This window comes from Microchirus variegatus (assembly GCF_963457635.1).
Source record: "Microchirus variegatus genome assembly, chromosome: 13".
Classification (NCBI taxonomy): Eukaryota; Metazoa; Chordata; class Actinopteri; order Pleuronectiformes; family Soleidae; genus Microchirus; species Microchirus variegatus.
The window spans coordinates 28,073,885-28,091,954 of record NC_139814.1 but is presented as its reverse complement, the minus strand read 5'-3'; the positions used below and the strand labels follow the sequence as shown (position 1 = coordinate 28,091,954).

The window sequence follows — 18,070 nt, the reverse complement described above, 5'->3', positions numbered from 1 at the left end:
GGAGCCCCAGAGCACAGTATAGCATGTTTACAACCACAGGAAGTGATTTCAATCAAAGACAAAGTGAGGACCGGCCAAAATGTCCTCAGTGTGTGGGTTAAACCCTCACTGGTCCTCAGTGTGTGGGTTAAACCCTCACTGGTCCTCAGTGTGTGGGTTAAACCCTCACTGGTCCTCAGTGTGTGGGTTAAACCCTCACTGGTCCTCAGTGTGTGGGTTAAACCCTCACTGGTCCTCAGTGTGTGGGTTAAACCCTCACTGGTCCTCAGTGTGTGGGTTAAACCCTCACTGGTCGTCTCTCACAGATCTCACTTACACTCTGAGTCTGAGCTTCACTCATTCAGAACTGAGTGTGAACCATTAGCAGATCTTAATTCCTCTGCTGGTCCTGATCCCAGAGTCTCAGTGTCTCCAGGCCCAGGTTCTGGTTTCAGGACATCCTGCAGCGTCATGTTCTGCCCTGGTTCCCACAGACCACCACAGACCACCTCAGACCACTTCAGACCACCTCAGACCACCACAGACCACCTCAGACCACCTCAGACCACCTCAGACCACCACAGACAACCTCAGACCACCTCAGACCACCACAGACAACCTCAGACCACCTCAGACCACCACAGACCACCTCAGACCACTTCCGACCACCACAGTCAACCTCAGACCATTTCAGACCACCTCAGACCACCTCAGACCACTTCAGACCACTTCAGACCACCTCAGACCACCTCAGACCACTTCAGACCACCACAGACCACATCAGACCACTTCAGACTACCTCAGACCACCTCAGACTAACTCAGACCACCTCAGACCACCACAGACCACCTCAGACCACCTCAGACCACCTCAGACAACCTCAGACCACCTCAGACCACCACAGACCACCACAGACCACCTCAGACCACCTCAGACCACCTCAGACCACCACAGACCACCACATACCACATCAGACCACCACAGACCACCTCAGACCACCACAGACCACCTCAGACCACCACAGACCACCTCAGACCACTTCAGACCACCACAGTCAACCTCAGACCACCTCAGACCACCTCAGACCACCACAGACCACCAAAGACCACCTCAGACCACCACAGACCACCTCAGACCACTTCAGACCACCTCAGACCACCTCAGACCACCACAGACCACCTCAGACCACTACAGACCACCACAGATCACCTCAGACCACCACAGACTACCTCAGACCACTTCAGACCACCACAGACCACCACAGACCACCACAGACCACCTCAGACCACCACAGACCACCTCAGACCACTTCAGACCCCCTCAGACCACCTCAGACCACCTCAGACCACTTCAGACCACCTCAGACCACCTCAGACCACCACAGACCACCACAGACCACCTCAGACCACCTCAGACCACTTCAGACCACCTCAGACCACCTCAGACCACCACAGACCACCACAGACCACCTCAGACCACCTCAGACCACCACAGACCACCACAGACCACCTCAGACCACCTCAGACCACTTCAGACCACCTCAGACCACCACAGACCACTTCAGACCACCTCAGACCACCACAGACCACTTCAGACCACCTCAGACCACCTCAGACCACTTCAGACCACCTCAGACCACCACAGACCACCTCAGACCACCTCAGACCACTTCAGACCACCTCAGACCACCTCAGACCACTTCAGACCACCTCAGACCACCACAGACCACCACAGACCACCTCAGACCACTTCAGACCACCTCAGACCCCCTCAGACCACCTCAGACCACCTCAGACCACCACAGACCACCTCAGACCACCTCAGACCACTTCAGACCACCTCAGACCACCTCAGACCACTTCAGACCACCACAGACCACCTCAGACCACCTCAGACCACTTCAGACCACCTCAGACCACCTCAGACCACTTCAGACCACCTCAGACCACCACAGACCACCACAGACCACCTCAGACCACCACAGACCACCTCAGACCACCTCAGACCACTTCAGACCACCTCAGACCACACAGACCACCTCAGACCACCTCAGACCACCAGAAGTTCAGAGACCACTACATGACCTTTGACCTTTGACCATCATCGTTCATTCAGAAACCATGACTGACACTGGAAACAACCACCAGGGGGCGACACTGAAGAAAAGAGTGTGTGTGTGTGTGTGTGTGTGTGTGTGTGTCAGGATGTCATGGCTCCAGTTCTCAGGAATGTTTCTGCTCAGTTTCACTTTTATAAAAAAGCTTCTGTTCTATGTTCTTATCCAAGGAGACGAGGAGACAAGGAGACGAGGACAGAGAGGACATGAGGAGACAGTACTACTACTAGTACTACTAGTACAAGCAGCAGTAGTATCAGTAGTAGTAGTATTTGTAGTAGTAGTGGTAGTAGTAGTAGTTGTAGCAGTAGTATTTTTCGTAGTAGTAGTTGTAGAAGTAGTAGTAGTATTAGTAGTAGTAGTTGTAGCAGTACTATTTGTAGTAGTAGTGGTATTTGTAGCAGTAGTAGTAGTATTTGTAGCAGTAGTATTCATAGTAGTAGTAGTATTTGTAGCAGCAGTAGTAGTACTTGTAGAAGTAGTATTAGTAGTAGTAGTTGTAGCAGTAGTATTAGTAGTTGTAGCAGTAGTAGTATTTGTAGTAGTAGTTGTAGCAGTAGTAGTATTTGTAGTAGTAGTTGTAGCAGTAGTATTAGGAGTTGTAGCAGTAGTAGTAGTAGTTGTAGCAGTAGTAGTATTTGTAGTAGTAGTTGTAGCAGTAGTAGTATTTGTTGTAGTAGTAGTAGTATTTGTAGTTGTAGCAGTAGTAGTATATGTAGTAGTAGTTGTAGCAGTAGTATTAGGAGTTGTAGCAGTAGTAGTAGTAGTTGTAGCAGTAGTAGTATTTGTAGTAATAGTAGTATTAATAGTTGTAGCAGTTGTTCCTGTTGATCAGAATGAATGGTGATGGTTTGTCCAGGTTAACTCCGCCCCCTCAGACCCATTGCATTCTGGGAAACACCTGCATCAAGGCTTCACACTGAAACACACATATACATGTACTGCAAATAGTACTAACATCAATATCTGCAGTATGTAGAGAAGATGTCTCATTTGGAGTAGTAAAGGCAGTATATGCAGTAGTATATATGCAGTAGTATCTGTAGTAGTATATGCAGTAATATCTGCAGTGGTATCTCTAGTAGTATATGCAGTAGTCTGCAGTAGTAGCAGCAGTAGTGTCTGCAGTAGTATCTGTAGTAGTATATGCAGTAGTACCTGCAGTAGTATCTGTAGTAGTATATGCAGTAGTATCTGCAGTAGTATATGTAGTAGAATATGTAGTAATATCTGCAGTAGTATCTGTAGTAGTATATGCAGTAGTATCTGCAGTAGTATATGTAGTAGAATATGCAGTAATATCTGCAGTAGTATCTGTAGTAGTATATGCAGTAGTATCTGCAGTAGTATATGTAGTAGAATATGTAGTAATATCTGCAGTAGTATTATGCAGTAGCCCCTCCCCCTCAGAGTGTGTATAAATATGTGTTTGAAGGAGGAGCTGCAGCTCTTCAGCTGCTAAACTCTGACTCTGCAGCATGCTGCCACTGTGAGTACTGAGTATAATACTACTGCTTATAATACTACTGCTAACTCTACTACTGTTTATAATACTACTGTTTATGATACTACCGCTTATAATACTACTTTTATGATAATACTACTTATGATACTACTGTTTATGATACAACTGCTTATAATACTACTGCTAACTCTACTACTGTTTATAATACTACTGTTTATGATACTACTACTTATGATATTACTGTTTATGTTACTACTACTTATGATACTACTTTTTATGATAATACTACTTATGATACTCCTGTGTATGATAATAATGTTTATAATAATACTGCTAACTCTACTACTGCTTAAAATATTACTGCTTATACTTTTTTGTCACTACTGCTAATAATACTGCTAACAGTACTGCTAATACTACTACTACTACTACTGAATGTGTCTATCAGTATTGATCAGTATTGATCAGTATTGATCAATAGATGTGTTCTGTTACAGCAGAAACCTGTTGATGGTGTCGTTGGTCGTCTTTCTGGCAACATCTGTCTCTACGGCTCCTGTGGAGGGTAAACACACACACACACACACACACACACACACACACACACACACACACACACACACACACACACACATGGAAATATACATGTTATTATTAGTGAGATGTTATTTTTTGTTGTTGTTTGTTTATGTGATGATAAACATTTGTGTCTTCTGCTTTTATTCAGAGAAGGAGCAGGAGGAGGTGGAGGAGGAGGAGGAGGAGGTGCCAGAGCAGTCTGAGGAGGAGGGTAGGCCTGTGTGTGTGTGTGTGTGTGTGTGTGTGTGTGTGTGTGTGTGTGTGTGTGTGATTGATGAGACAAAAACATGTATTTCATACCTTGGGGTTTGGGCTTTATGACCTGTAGTGCAGCCAGCCACCAGGGGGCGACCCAGATATTTAGATTTAGGGATCAGCGGCCATCTTGATTATTTAAAGGTCTCCTTTAATCTGTCTGATAAACATGACTAAAACGACTTTGGTGTGGGAGAGTGAGTGGTTAACAAACGTCACAGTGAGATAAAGACGTTCTTAAAGTTATCACAGGTTTTATTTTTCACTTCACTGAAAATACAATTATTTAAAATGTTTCCTAAATATAGTTCATTCAAAGTAAAGAGTGTATTTACTCATAAACACAATGACGTCATATATGATATGTGTATATATGACATATATATATATATATATATGTCATATATGAACATGTAACATGTTTTTTCTTCCAGATGACGATGACTCTAAGAGTCTGGATAAGTTTGAGGGTGAGACGATGAAATAACTTTATCACATAAATCTGCATAAACACATCGGCTGAAAGAAGCTAATCTACCATTATTATTATTATTATTATTATTATTGTTATTATGATTATTATTATTATTATTATTACCATGATTATGATAATCATTCTTCTAAATGTAGATACACTCACACTTTCCTCAGATATCTAAACACTGATTCCTCAGTTTTTCCTTCACTTTATTTAAACAGAAGCTTCATTCATCCTGAACACCTGATACCCCCCCCCCTCCCCCCCCCCCCCCCCCTCATGTCCTGTCAGGGTTTGTTGGTGTACTGCCCCCCCCCCCACCACCCCCACCACAGGTCTCAGTGGCGTCTGCGTCCGGAGGTTCAGGTGAGTCCTGATCCTGATCCTGATCCTGATCCTGATCAGGTTTTTCCTTCTGAAAAGTTTGTTTGTTCGTGTTCAGGCTCAGTTTTTTTAATCCAGATTAAGTGACAGCCTTTAAGACCAGGATTAGTCTGATCTGGTTACTGCAGCAGGTGATGGTGAGCACCACAGCGCCCCCCCCTGGTGAAACCTGAGACCACATCCTGAGACCAAGAACAACGTGATAGATAGATAGATAGATAGATAGATAGATAGATAGATAGATAGAAGGATAGATAGATAGATAGATAGATAGATAGATAGATAGATAGATAGATAGATAGATAGATAGATAGATAGATAGATAGATAGATAGATAGATAGATAGATGGATAGATGGATAGATAGATAGATAGATAGATAGATAGATAGATAGATAGATAGATAGATAGATAGATAGATAGATAGATAGATTTTTTGTGTCTCTCTCTGTTTTATTTTGTAATTCTCCTTCCTGTCTCCGCTCACTCCCCCTCCCTCCCCTGTTCTCCTGATGAGCTTCATCATGTTCACCTGTGTTTGATTAACCTCACCTGAGCTCTGGGCTCTTCACTGAGTCTGAGTCTCTGTTACATGTGGTTTTGTGTGTTTCTGTGTCTGTTGTTCCTGACAGACACAGGGTTAGATGAATGAATGAATGAATGAATGAATGAATGAATGAAAACTGTTTCTCTTCGTTTATGTTCAGTTTCCAGCGTTCAGTCATCAGGAAGTGATGGAGCAGCAGGAAGTTCTGCAGGTAAACAGGAAGAGGAAACACTACACAGTACTACAGTAATACTACTCACTACTACAGTAGTATTTAGTTGTGTTTCTCACAGTCACTTCTTCTTCTTCTTCTCTCCAGGATCTGCAGTTTTAACAGGATCCTCAGGTTTTGCTGCTTCTCCCGGATCTCCAGAATCTCAAGGTTCACGAGAATCTCCGGGTTCTCCAGGTTCTCCAGGTTCTGCATCAGCAGCAGAACATCCAGGTGTCTCTGCAGGTAAACAAAGATCCTGATCCTACGTTGTAACAAAATGAATGAATGAATGAATGAATGAGGAGATGTTTGTGTCCTCAGGGTCTGACAGCGTGGACGTCGTGGACTCTGAGTCCAACGGTAAATATCAAATATCTATAAACAACAAACAATATCAAGATGAAAACATGAATGTGAAACATGAACACCATTGTTTCAGGTCATGGACAGAAGCTTCTGAATGGAGGAGGAGGGGGAGGGGGCGGGGCTGGCAGTCAGACAGGTGAGCTGCAGGGGGTGGAGCTACAGGAAGAAAAGTGAGAGAGATGATTTAGGTTTTCTTTGACCTCACTCTCTCTCTGTCAGGTGTTCTGGGCTCGTTTGAAGCTGGCTTTTCTCACCTGGATTACACAGGTGAGTGTCCAGGTGACGTCATCAGGATGATGACATCATCAGGATGATCTCAGACCAAACTAACTGAACGAGGAAAAAACAAACACCTTAAGTTTATTTATGAATAATCTGCGATAAATCGTCTTCTCCTTCAGGAACCGCTGACCTGTCCAGTCACGACTTCCTGCTCGGCCTCATGGGTAAAGTCCACCTGACGTGTGTGAGGTGTGTGTGTGACCTGCAGTTTGACGCGTGTGTGTGTGTGTGTGTGTGTTTCCAGGTGAAGGAGATCCGTTGAGTCCAGATGTTCACGTCAATATTCCAGGTGTGTGTGTGTGTGTGTGTTTCTGTCACTCCATACAGGAAATAAAGCTGTCGTCCAATCAGACGTCAGCGTGAGCTGTCACATGACACCTGGTCAAACACAGGGTTGATCATGTGACTTTATAGTTAGATGAAACTAAAGTGTCATTATTAAACTGGTTTGTCTTTTATTTTGACAGGTCACATGGCCCCGCCCCCTCAGCTGGACTCAGGTGTGAATAAATGAATAAATTGATAAATTGATTGATCAGCTGTGATCCTGATCCACTTCCTGTCTCTATCTTCAGTGATTAGCTCTGGATCAGCAGCTTCTTCTCTGGACTTACCTGCAGGTATTAGCCCCGCCCACAAAGGCCATCAGGGATCAAGTTTCAGGTAAACTCACCTCCTCTGCTGTCGTCCTGTCGAAGGTCACGCTCACCAATCAGGACTAGGCCACACCTCTCTGGGATCAGGACCTGGCCAATCCCTGTCCAGCTCTGGCTCCGCCCACTCTGGAGCTCTGGAAGGTTGGTGTACGTTCACTGCACTTATGTTTCAGCAGCCTATTGGTGTTGTGATGTTTTTTCTGGGCGGGGCTTAAAGTGAGCATTCCACACAATTCGACTGCGACGATAGTTAACTTAGCATTAGCCTAATGCTAAGCTAACTAGCATTAGGCTAATGTTAGCGTTATTTGTCACAAAATCTAGCATTAGATTTTAATGCTGGATTTCATCACCTTCACTGCGACGATAGTTAGCTTAGCGTTAGCCTCAGGAGGGTAGTCACATGACCTACATGAGTAAACTGGAATGTTGCGAGTGAACGTTGTTTTTCAGCTCCATCCTCGTGGTCTTCATCTTCATCTTCATCGTACGGCGACGCCCACAGAGAACAGAGCGGTGAGCTCACCTGCACTTACAGCTGCTCACCTGTAGGAGTCAGGCTCAGAGTCACTGACCGTCTGTTGTTTTTCAGGAAACGGTCGACAGACTCACCTGACGGACACAGACGCAGGTAAATGTATACGTCGTCTTCGTGGACCTCAGTTCTGTCGTCTGTGATTCTTCTTCTTCTTCTTCTTCTCGTCTCCATAGTGACCGACGTCCCGCTCTCCCTCGCTGACCTGAGGACTGACCTCACAGGTAGGCTGTGATGTCATCATGATGTCATCATGATGTCATCATGATGTCATCATGATGACATCATGATGACATCATGATGACATCAGTAAATAAAGATCAGATCTGATCAGTGACAGAAACTCATCTCTGATTGGCTCCGCCCTCAGGTCTTGGACTGGGACATGATGTCACAGGTGAGTCATTAACATTAACAGTGAATGCTAACAGTATGCTAGGCCTGTGGGTGGGGCCTTTAAAGGGGAGGGGCTTCTGTTTGAGGACCAAGACGTAATTCCACAAAATTGTTTCATACACCTTTACACACTCACACACACACAGGTGTTAACGTCCACACAGACCTGGTTACCGCGGTGACCGACCTGACAGCAACAGATACAGGTAAGCCCCGCCCTCCTACACGGCCACGGTTAAAGGTCAAAGGTCAAAGACTTGAACCATGATGTTGTGTGACTGTAGTTTCAGCAGATCCAACAGGAAGTCCTCCAGACTCCAGTAAGTAAGACCTTTATTTATACCACAGAAGAAGAGATGCTGTGTGTGTGTGTGTGTGTGTGTGTTCTTCCACTGCTCACGTGTGTGTGTGTGTGTGTGTGTGTGTGTGTGTGTGTGTGTGTGTGTGTGTGTGTGTGTGTGTGTTTCAGGTCATACAGCTGTGATGGATCACACACAGACGGCTGGTAAGTTTTACAGATGTTCACTGAATGACTGTGTTGTCAGTAGTTCTGTCAGTAGTGTTGTGTCAGTAGTGTTGTCAGTAGTGTTGTGTCGGTTGTCTTGTGTCAGTAGTGTTATGTCAGTTGTGTTGTCAGTAGTGTTGTGTCAGTGATGTTGTGTCAGTAGTGTTGTCAGTAATGTTGTCAGTTGTGTAGTGTCATTAGTGTGGTGTCAGTAGTGGTGTCAGTCAGTAGTGTTGTGTCAGTTGTGTTGTCAGTAGTGTTGTGTCAGATGTGTTGTGTCAGTGATGTTGTGTCAGTAGTGTTGTCAGTAATGTTGTCAGTTGTATAGTGTCATTAGTGGGGTCTCAGTAGTGATGTGTCAGTAGTGTTGTCAGTTGTGGTGTCAGTAGTCTAGTCAGTAGTGTTGTGTCAGTAGTGTTGTGCCAGTAATGTTGTGTCAGTTGTGTTTTGTCAGTAGTGTGTTGTCAGTTGTAGTGTTGTCAGTTGTGTTGTCAGTAGTGTTGTGTCAGTTGTGTTGTCAGTTGTGTTGTGTCAGTTGTCAGTTGTGTTGTGTCAGTAGTGTTGTTAGTAGTGTTGTGTCAGTAGTGTTGTGTCAGTTGTGTTGTGTCAGTAATGTTGTCAGTTGTCTTGTGTCAGTTGTGTTGTGTCAGTAGTGTGTTGTCAGTTGTGGTGTGTCAGTTGTAGTGTTGTCAGTTGTGTTGTGTCAGTTGTGTTGTCAGTAGTGTTGCGTCAGTTGTGTTTTGTCAGTTGTGTGTTGTCAGTTGTGTTTTCAGTAGTGTTGTGTCAGTTGTGGTGTCAGTAGTGTTGTGTCAGTTGTGTTAGTTGTGTTGTGTCAGTTGTGTTGTCAGTTGTGTTGTCAGTTGTGTTGTGTCAGTTGTGTTAGTTGTGTTGTGTCAGTTGTGTTGTCAGTAGTGTTGTCAGTAGTGTTGTGTCAGTTGTGTTGTCAGTAGTGTTGTCAGTAGTGTTGTGTTAGTTGTGTTGTGTCAGTAGTGTTGTGTCAGTTGTGTAAGTTGTGTTGTGTCAGTAGTGTTGTGTCAGTTGTGTTGTCAGTAGTGTTGTGTCAGTAGTGTTGTGTTAGTTGTGTTGTGTCAGTTGTGTAAGTGTTGTGTCAGTAGTGTTGTGTCAGTTGTGTTGTCAGTAGTGTTGTGTCAGTAGTGTTGTGTCAGTTGTGTTGTGTCAGTTGTGTTGTGTCAGTTGTCAGATCAGGTGTTAAAACCTTCTCTTTCTCTTCTCTTGGTTCTGCTTGTTCTCTCCAGGTTCAGTCACTGAACAGTACAACACACCTGGTCAGAGTCCTGAAGGTTAGTCACCTCTGACCTTTGACCCCTGACCTTTATATACATATATATATATATATGTATATGTGTGTGTGTATATATATATATATATATATATATATATATATATATATATATACACATATATATATATATATATATATATATATATATATATATATATACACATTTATATTATTATTATATGTCCATGCTTCCATGTTCTCTTTTCTCTTCTCACAGATCAAAGTGAAGATTTAATCTGATTTAAATTTAAATTTATTTAAATCAAAGATCAAAGTTAAAGGTGATTTTTGTTTCTCAGGTGCAGAAAATGTGGAACTGGAGGATACCTGCTGACTTCCACATCAAACCGCGAGTTCGATTCCTACGCTACAGATTCCAGTGTACCGACCAATCAGCATGGCCCAGGAAATCTGACTCCTCCCACTAGCTGTAGGCTCCTCCCTCTGAGCACCATTGTTTTTATGAAAATATTTAAAATGTGGAGTTTGTTTATAGACATTTTTGTTTTGTTTTAGTGGGGAAAAAAAATTATAATTAAAAAAAACAACATTTGATGACATCATACAGGATGTGACATCATCGTCTTCACTGTCAGGATTGTAAAATGTACTTTTATAACTTTTACATTAAATGTTTTCTATTTTGAACATCACACAGAGACGGTGTCTTCATTCATGTGTTCATGTCTTCATTCATGTGTTCATGTCTTCATTCATGTGTTCATGTCTTCATTCATGTGTTCATTCATGTCTTCATTCATGTCTTCATTCATGTGTTCATGTCTTCATTCATGAGTGCATTCTTGTGTTCATGTCTTCATTCATGTGTTTGTTAATGCGTTCATGTCTTCATTCACGTGTTCCTTCATAGCCTCATTCATGTGTTTGTTCATTCATTCATGTGTTCAAGTCTTTGTTCATGTGTTGATTCATGTGTTCATGTCTTCATTCATGTGTTCATGTCTTTGTTCATGTCTTCATTCATGTGTTCATGTCTTCATTCATGTGTTCATTCATGTGTTCATGTCTTCGTTCATGTCTTCATTCATGTTCGTTCATGAGTTCATTCATGTGTTCATGTCTTCATTCATGAGTTCATTCATGTGTTCATGTCTTTATTCAATTGTTCATGTCTTCATTCATGAGTTCATTCACGTGTTCATGTGTTCCTTCATAGCCTCATTCATGTGTTCATGTCTTCATTCATGTGTTCATGTCTTTGTTCATGTGTTCATTCATGTTTTAGTTTGTGTGTTCATGTCTTCATTCATGACTACGTGTTCATGTCTGTTCATGTGTATATTCATGTTTTAGTTCATGTGTTCATCCATGTGTTCATGTCTTCGTTCGTTCATGTTCGTTCATGTGTTCATGAGTTCATTCATGTGTTCATGTCTTCATTCATGAGTTCATTCATGTCTTCATGTCTTCATTCATGTGTTTGTTCATGTGTTCATGTCTTCATTCATGTATTTGTTCATGTGTTCATTCATGAGTTCATTCATGTGTTCATGTCTTCATTCATGAGTTCATTCATGTGTTCATGTCTTCATTCATGAGTTCAATCATGTGTTCCTTCATAGTCTCATTCATGTGTTTGTTCATGTGTTCATGTCTTCATTCATGACTTCATGTGTTCATGTCTGTTCATGTTTTAGTTCATGTGTTCATCCATGTGTTCATGTCTTCGTTGATGTGTTAGTTCATGTGTTCATTCACGTGTTTATGTCTTCATTCATGTCTTCATGTTTTAGTTCATGTGTTCATCCATGAATTAATGTCTTCGTTCATGTGTTCATTCATGTCTTCATAGATGTGTTTGTTAATGTCTTCATTCATGTGTTCATGTGTTCATTCATGTCTTCATAGATATGTTCGTTCATTCACATGTTCATGTCTTCATTCACGTGTTCATGTCTTCATTCATGAGTTCATTCATGTCTTCATGTTTTCATTCATGTGGTCGTTAATGTCTTCATTCAATTGTTCATGTGTTCATTCATGTCTTCATAGATGTGTTTGTTAATGTCTTCATTCATGTGTTCATGTGTTTGTTCATGTGTTCATTCATGTCTTCATAGATATGTTCGTTCATGTGTTCATTCACATGTTCATGTCTTCATTCACGTGTTCATGTCTTCATTCATGAGTTCATTCATGTCTTCATGTTTTCATTCATGTGGTCGTTAATGTCTTCATTCAATTGTTCATGTTTTCATTCATGTTTGTGTGTTCATATCTTCATTCATGTGTTCATTCATGTTTTAGTTTGGGTGTTCATGTGTTCATCACAGGACACGACTGAGGCGGATAAATAACTTTAATGTGTATCGATCACACATCAAGGCTGAAAAGCCGATCAATCGTATTGATCCAACATATCAATCAATCTGCCTCCACGTGGTTTCCATGGCGACGGAGACGACTTCCTGTTCCTTAGAAACGTTTCCAAAAATATTCCGATTCTCGTCGGCTTCTATATTTTTACACAAACGACATGCGTCACGTGGCCCCGCCCCCTCCTATGACATCATCACCTACGCCAACGTGATTCTCTCAGTGAAAAAAAACCAACTTTAATAAAAGAAAAAAGCTCAACACACACACACACAGACAGACACACACACACACACAGATCAATAACATGTTCAGACTAAATCTATCGATCGCCGATTGGTTGATTTCCTCATTGTCTGCTGTTTTGCTGAGTCAGCGCTCGTCCCTGTTGCTGTGGTTACTGATGAGTCATCTTATTGGATGTGGCATCAAAGGTCCGAGTCGTGGTGGGCGTGGCTAAGCAGGTCGTCAGTGGGCGTGTCAGTGGGCGTGTCTGGACTGAGGAAAGGCTCGGCCAGCTCCAGCAGAGACGGCAGGTCGGCCACGCCCTCCTGCTCTGACATCAGAAGGGGCGTGGCCGTGTACTGCACCAGCTGCTTCCCTGGACCAATCAGAGAGGCCAAGTCAGCACGTGTGTGTGAGAGAGAGAGCGAGAGAGAGAGTGTGTGTGTGTGTGTTACCTGCGTCACTCAAGCTGCTGCTTCCACCAGCGTCTTTAGGAAGTTCGTCAGACAACAGCTGAGGAGGAGACGATGACATCATCGCGTTAAACAAACAAACAGCATCTGAGCTCTTATTTTGAAAACAGACAGGACAGGAAGTGAGGAAACGACATAATTGCGATGAACTCACGGTGTCCAAACTGTCGAGGTCAAACTCTCCGGAGGAGGAAGAAGAACCGAAGAACTAAACAACACACACACACACACACACACACACACACACACACACGCACACACACACAATTATTAAAGGGATAATTCAGGTTTATTCAGGCACTGACACAAAGTCAGCAGCTAAAATCACTGATTGTCTCTCTGTGGACTTTGGTGTGGGAGAGTGAGTGAGTGTGTGTGTGTGTGTCCTGTGATGACGTCACTGACCTCGAGCAGCGGCAGTGTGTCAAAGGTGAACGTCTGTGTGTTGAGGACGTTCTGCAGGTTTTCAAGACTGTTGTCCATTGTGTCCACGTGACTGGACAACTCAGTCCTGAGAGACAGACAGGCAGAGAGAGAGACAGGCAGAGAGAGACAGGCAGAGAGACAGACAGGCAGAGACAGACAGAGAGAGAGACAGGCAGAGAGACAGACAGGCAGAGACAGACAGAGAGAGAGAGAGAGAGAGACAGACAGAGAGAGAGACAGACAGGCAGAGAGAGAGACAGACAGGCAGAGAGAGACAGAAAGGCAGAGAGAGAGACAGACAGAGAGAGAGACAGACAGGCAGAGAGAGAGACAGCTGATCTATCATTTCCACTTCCTCCTTCTGTTCATCTTACTTCCTGTATGTGACTCATCTTAAAGCTGATTGGCTGTGACTGATGTGATGATGTAATCTATTTAAAGAACACCTGAGGGGGCGTGTCCCCGCTGTTACACGTCACAACAAACCAGTTCATCAATAATCAATATATCAATAATTCACTTGTCAGTTGATGATGAAACCAAGCGCCAAATGTCAGGTGACAATCCACCTGCAGAGGGAGGGGGGAGGGGTCTGAGGGGGGGGGGGGGGGGGGAGGAGCACAGGGCAAGGTGTTAATGACACACCTGACCAGCAGGGGGAGACGTCTCCTCAATACACAACAATAACACACAGGACCGCAGTTAAAGGGATAGTTTGGCTTTATTGTTATGAGGTGAGGCAGCGTCAGCGCCCCCTACTGCTGTCTCGAAAAAGCTCAAACTATCCCTTTAAAGTCAGGTGTTGGCAGTAGCAGGGCAGCTAATAACGATGATTATTATTATTATTATTAACATTTAATGTTACTTAATACTTAAGTAATAACAGTTATTAACGCTTAATAACAGGTGAATGACAGGTAATAAGGTGCAGTTGCAGCGTCCTGACAGCAGGGGGCACTGACGTACCTGTCGATGCAGGCGATGGTCTGACATTTCCGATGAGTTGGGGAGGAGCCTGAAATAAGGCTGGACAAGGGAGAAGATGATTGGCCGGTTGGGGAATGTGGGAGGGGCCCACAGGAGGCGCTCGTCTCAACAATGGCTGTGGAGGAGACGGCGGTTAGTTCAAAGACCTGGACCTGGACCTGGACCAGGACCAGGACCAGGACCAGGACCTGGACGCTCTCTGTCTGCCATTACCTGGTGTCGGGTTAGCGGGCGGCTGCGACTCGTTGTCCTGCAGGATGGAGTTGATGAAGGTGGTGGGAGAGAGGGGCGTGTCCACAGGTGTGGCTCCGCCCTCCACGTCAGGACTGGGCAGCTCATCTTTGATGTCGACAGACCGGCTCTCGCTGCAAGTGAAGAACGCCGTTAGTTAGTTTGTTAGTTAGCGAGCTCGCGGTTGGCCCAGCGACCACAGGACGTGTGATGTCATCAGTGCTCACCCTGCGTCCGTCCAATCAGTGGCCACGCCCTCTTTCTTAGGCGAGGTCACCTCTGTGATGTCAGAGATGATCGGTCCAGAAGTGATGGGCGAATCAGCAGAGAGAAGACTGGCTGCAGCCTGAGGAGGAAGTGACGCAAATAACCTTAGAGCAAATCCACAACCAGGTCCAGAACCAGGACCAGGACCAGGACCAGGACCAGGACCAGGACCAGGACCAGGACCAGGACCAGGACCAGAACCAGGACCAGGACCAGGACAGGTGAGTCAGCTTACCTGCATGTGCTCCAGTGAGAGCGGACGACTATATTTGGGCAGGGAGTGGGCGGAGCTGGAGTCGTTCAGCATCAGTGGACTGAGGAGGCAAATACACACGGTCACACATCTAAAGTACAGTGTGTATTTTTGTAGTATTTTATTTAGTGTGGTAAACTTGCATCTTCCTCTTCACTCCCAAGATCCTGTTGGTTTGGATGAGAGACACCAGGAACTGGATCAACTGTGGAGAGAGAGAAGATCATCAGAACCTTCAGGTTTCCAGGGTCCATTCGCAGTAGAAGTATCACAAGTACCAGTAAGGTAAGTACTACTGCAGAAATATTTGAGTTGTACCTTGTTGACAACTTTCTGTTGTTGGGAGTGTTTCTGTCTCAGACTGGACACCTCCCTCCACAGAGCCTCGTTCTCACTGAAACACAAACATCAGGTCAGGTCCTGGTCTACAGTTTAATGAGGTTCTGGTCTTCATCTGAGGTTCTGGTCTCACTGTTTCATGAGGTTCTGGTCTACAGTTTAATGAGGTTCTGGTCTACAGTTTAATTAGGTTCTGGTCTCAATCTGAGGTTCTGGTCTCGATCTGAGGTTCTGGTCTCACTGTTTCATGAGGTTCTGGTCTTGATCTGAGGTTCTGGTCTCACTGTTTCATGAGGTTCTGGTCTCACTGTTTCATGAGGTTCTGGTCTACAGTTTAATGAGGTTCTGGTCTACAGTTTAATGAGGTTCTGGTCTACAGTTTAATGAGGATCTGGTCTAGAGTTTAATGAGGTTCTGGTCTTGATCTGAGGTTCTGGTCTGCAGTTTAATGAGGTTCTGGTCTTGATTTGAGGTTCTGGTCTCGCTGTTTAATGAGGTTCTGGTCTACAGTTTAATGAGGTTCTGGTCTTGATCTGAGGTTCTGGTCTCACTGTTTCATGAGGTTCTGGTCTCACTGTTTCATGAGGTTCTGGTCTACAGTTTAATGAGGTTCTGGTCTACAGTTTAATGAGGATCTGGTCTAGAGTTTAATGAGGTTCTGGTCTTGATCTGAGGTTCTGGTCTGCAGTTTAATGAGGTTCTGGTCTTGATTTGAGGTTCTGGTCTCGCTGTTTAATGAGGTTCTGGTCTACAGGTTAATGAGGTTCTGGTCTTGATCTGAGGTTCTGGTCTCACTGTTTCATGAGGTTCTGGTCTCACTGTTTCATGAGGTTCTGGTCTACAGTTTAATGAGGTTCTGGTCTACAGTTTAATGAGGTTCTGGTCTACAGTTTAATGAGGATCTGGTCTAGAGTTTAATGAGGTTCTGGTCTTGATCTGAGGTTCTGGTCTGCAGTTTAATGAGGTTCTGGTCTTGATTTGAGGTTCTGGTCTCGCTGTTTAATGAGGTTCTGGTCTACAGTTTAATGAGGTTCTGGTCTTGATCTGAGGTTCTGGACTCACTGTTTCATGGTGCTGATCCTGGAGTCGATGGTCTCCTGTTTTCCTTTCATCAGCTGGACGTCGGTCAGGATCTTGTTGACCTCGTCTGTGGAGATCTTCACCTCGTCCTGACGCGCCGACGACACCTGGACCAATCACAGCACAGAGGGGGCGTTACCATGGAGACAGTCTCTCAAACTGCCTGCTGCTTACGTCAGGGAACCAATCAGCTGCTAGGACACAGGTAGCCACTCCCCCCCCCCAACACACGTACGTTGACTTTCCGTTTGATGTTCTCCAGCAGATGTTCTTCTCCTCTGATGAAGAACGGATGCTGGAACTCGGTGTCGTCTCTCTCTGGCTTCAGCAGACCTCCCTGCTCGATGTGGACCACCTTCCTGAAACCGTCTGTACACAGGTGTGTTCACGTGAACGGCAGGCTCACACACACACACACACACACACACACACGCACACACACAGTGTACTCACACATGTTGAGTTGTCTGATGAAGCTCGCCATGTTGTTGTGTTTGAAGAACTTTGGCAGAACTTCCTTGGAGAAGCGACCCTGGTCAAACACGTGGAAGCTGCTTCCGCTCTGAAACAAAACAAAACAAACAAACAAACAGACTCGTAAACAACTCCATTTCCGGTCAAACCACGGCATGTTAGCATGTGAGCTAGCGGCTAGCGGACGTTAGCCGTGATGCTCGGTGCGCGAGTACCGGGCTCCAGCAGATCAGCGGGTCCGTGTCTGGATCTTCTACCAGAGTCCACAGTTTGGTGAGGAAGGCCGGGACGTTTCCAGCGTGAAGCACCGCCCCTCCTCCTCCTCCTCCTCCTCCGGGATACTCCATCGAACATACAACAATCAAACGCTCTCTGGATTATTAATCTGACACACTGTCGTTAATCTGAGCTAACGATGCTAACTTCTCCTGCGCCTCAAACAATCGCACCGGTCCACGGAGCTCGGTTCCCGGCCAGACGAGGCCGCCGCTGCCGCTGGAAGCTCCCGGTAAATGTCGGTGAGACTCTGGGTTTTTAAAAAAAATAGATTTTTAACGGAAACTCTGAGGTGGAAAATTACAACAAACTAAACAACTGCGTAACAGACAACGAGCTGTCGCCTGCTGATGACGTTTCACTGAACATCACGCGAACGCTCGGTCGCGTTGTGACGTCGTTCTGAAGCCTTAAAGGGCCAGTGTGTGATATTTGTGTTGTTATTGTCATGTTATTATTGTCTCAGAGGACAAAGTTAAAGTGATAGTTCGTAATTTTGGACATGAGACCTATTTTCCAACTCAACCGAGTTCACTGATGCTATGGCTAGCGCAAGTCAATGGTACCTGCTAGCATGGCATTAAAAACACTCATACCGACTCCACAGTGCACCTGAGGCAAATCGATTGTAACGGCAGACTAT

The 18,070-nt window shown here is 44.6% G+C and overlaps 1 protein-coding gene across 2 annotated transcripts; it reads right to left on the bottom strand.

Annotated features, from left to right (window-relative positions):
- Nucleotides 1-12,374: 12,374 nt before the first annotated feature.
- hsf1 (heat shock transcription factor 1) lies at nt 12,375-17,769 on the bottom strand. 2 transcript variants are annotated; one of them, XM_083900254.1, is made up of 15 exons: nt 17,367-17,769; nt 17,131-17,239; nt 16,913-17,046; nt 16,660-16,784; nt 15,577-15,652; nt 15,402-15,463; nt 15,241-15,319; nt 14,966-15,084; nt 14,721-14,872; nt 14,487-14,622; nt 14,041-14,112; nt 13,500-13,605; nt 13,249-13,302; nt 13,077-13,134; nt 12,375-12,997 (listed from the first exon to the last, which is right to left on the bottom strand). In XM_083900254.1, exons 1-15 carry the CDS (start codon nt 17,496-17,498, stop codon nt 12,825-12,827), a joined length of 1,587 nt encoding a protein of 528 aa, XP_083756380.1. In that variant the 5' UTR covers nt 17,499-17,769; the 3' UTR covers nt 12,375-12,824. The 2 variants fall into 2 exon arrangements, with proteins under 2 accessions (XP_083756380.1, XP_083756381.1); XM_083900255.1 differs by lacking the exon at nt 14,041-14,112.
- Nucleotides 17,770-18,070: the final 301 nt, after the last annotated feature.

Bases quoted from the DNA above. Each gene is read 5' to 3' on its own strand.
- hsf1 (XM_083900254.1), bottom strand. From the start codon at position 17,498: ATGGAGTATCCCGGAGGAGGAGGAGGAGGAGGAGGGGCGGTGCTTCAC. The intron at 15,653-16,659 runs GTGAGTCCAGAA...TTTGTGTTTCAG, and splicing joins AGGATCAGCACCATGAAACA to TGAGAACGAGGCTCTGTGGA. The intron at 12,998-13,076 runs GTAACACACACA...TGATTGGTCCAG, and splicing joins CAGCAGCTTGAGTGACGCAG to GGAAGCAGCTGGTGCAGTAC.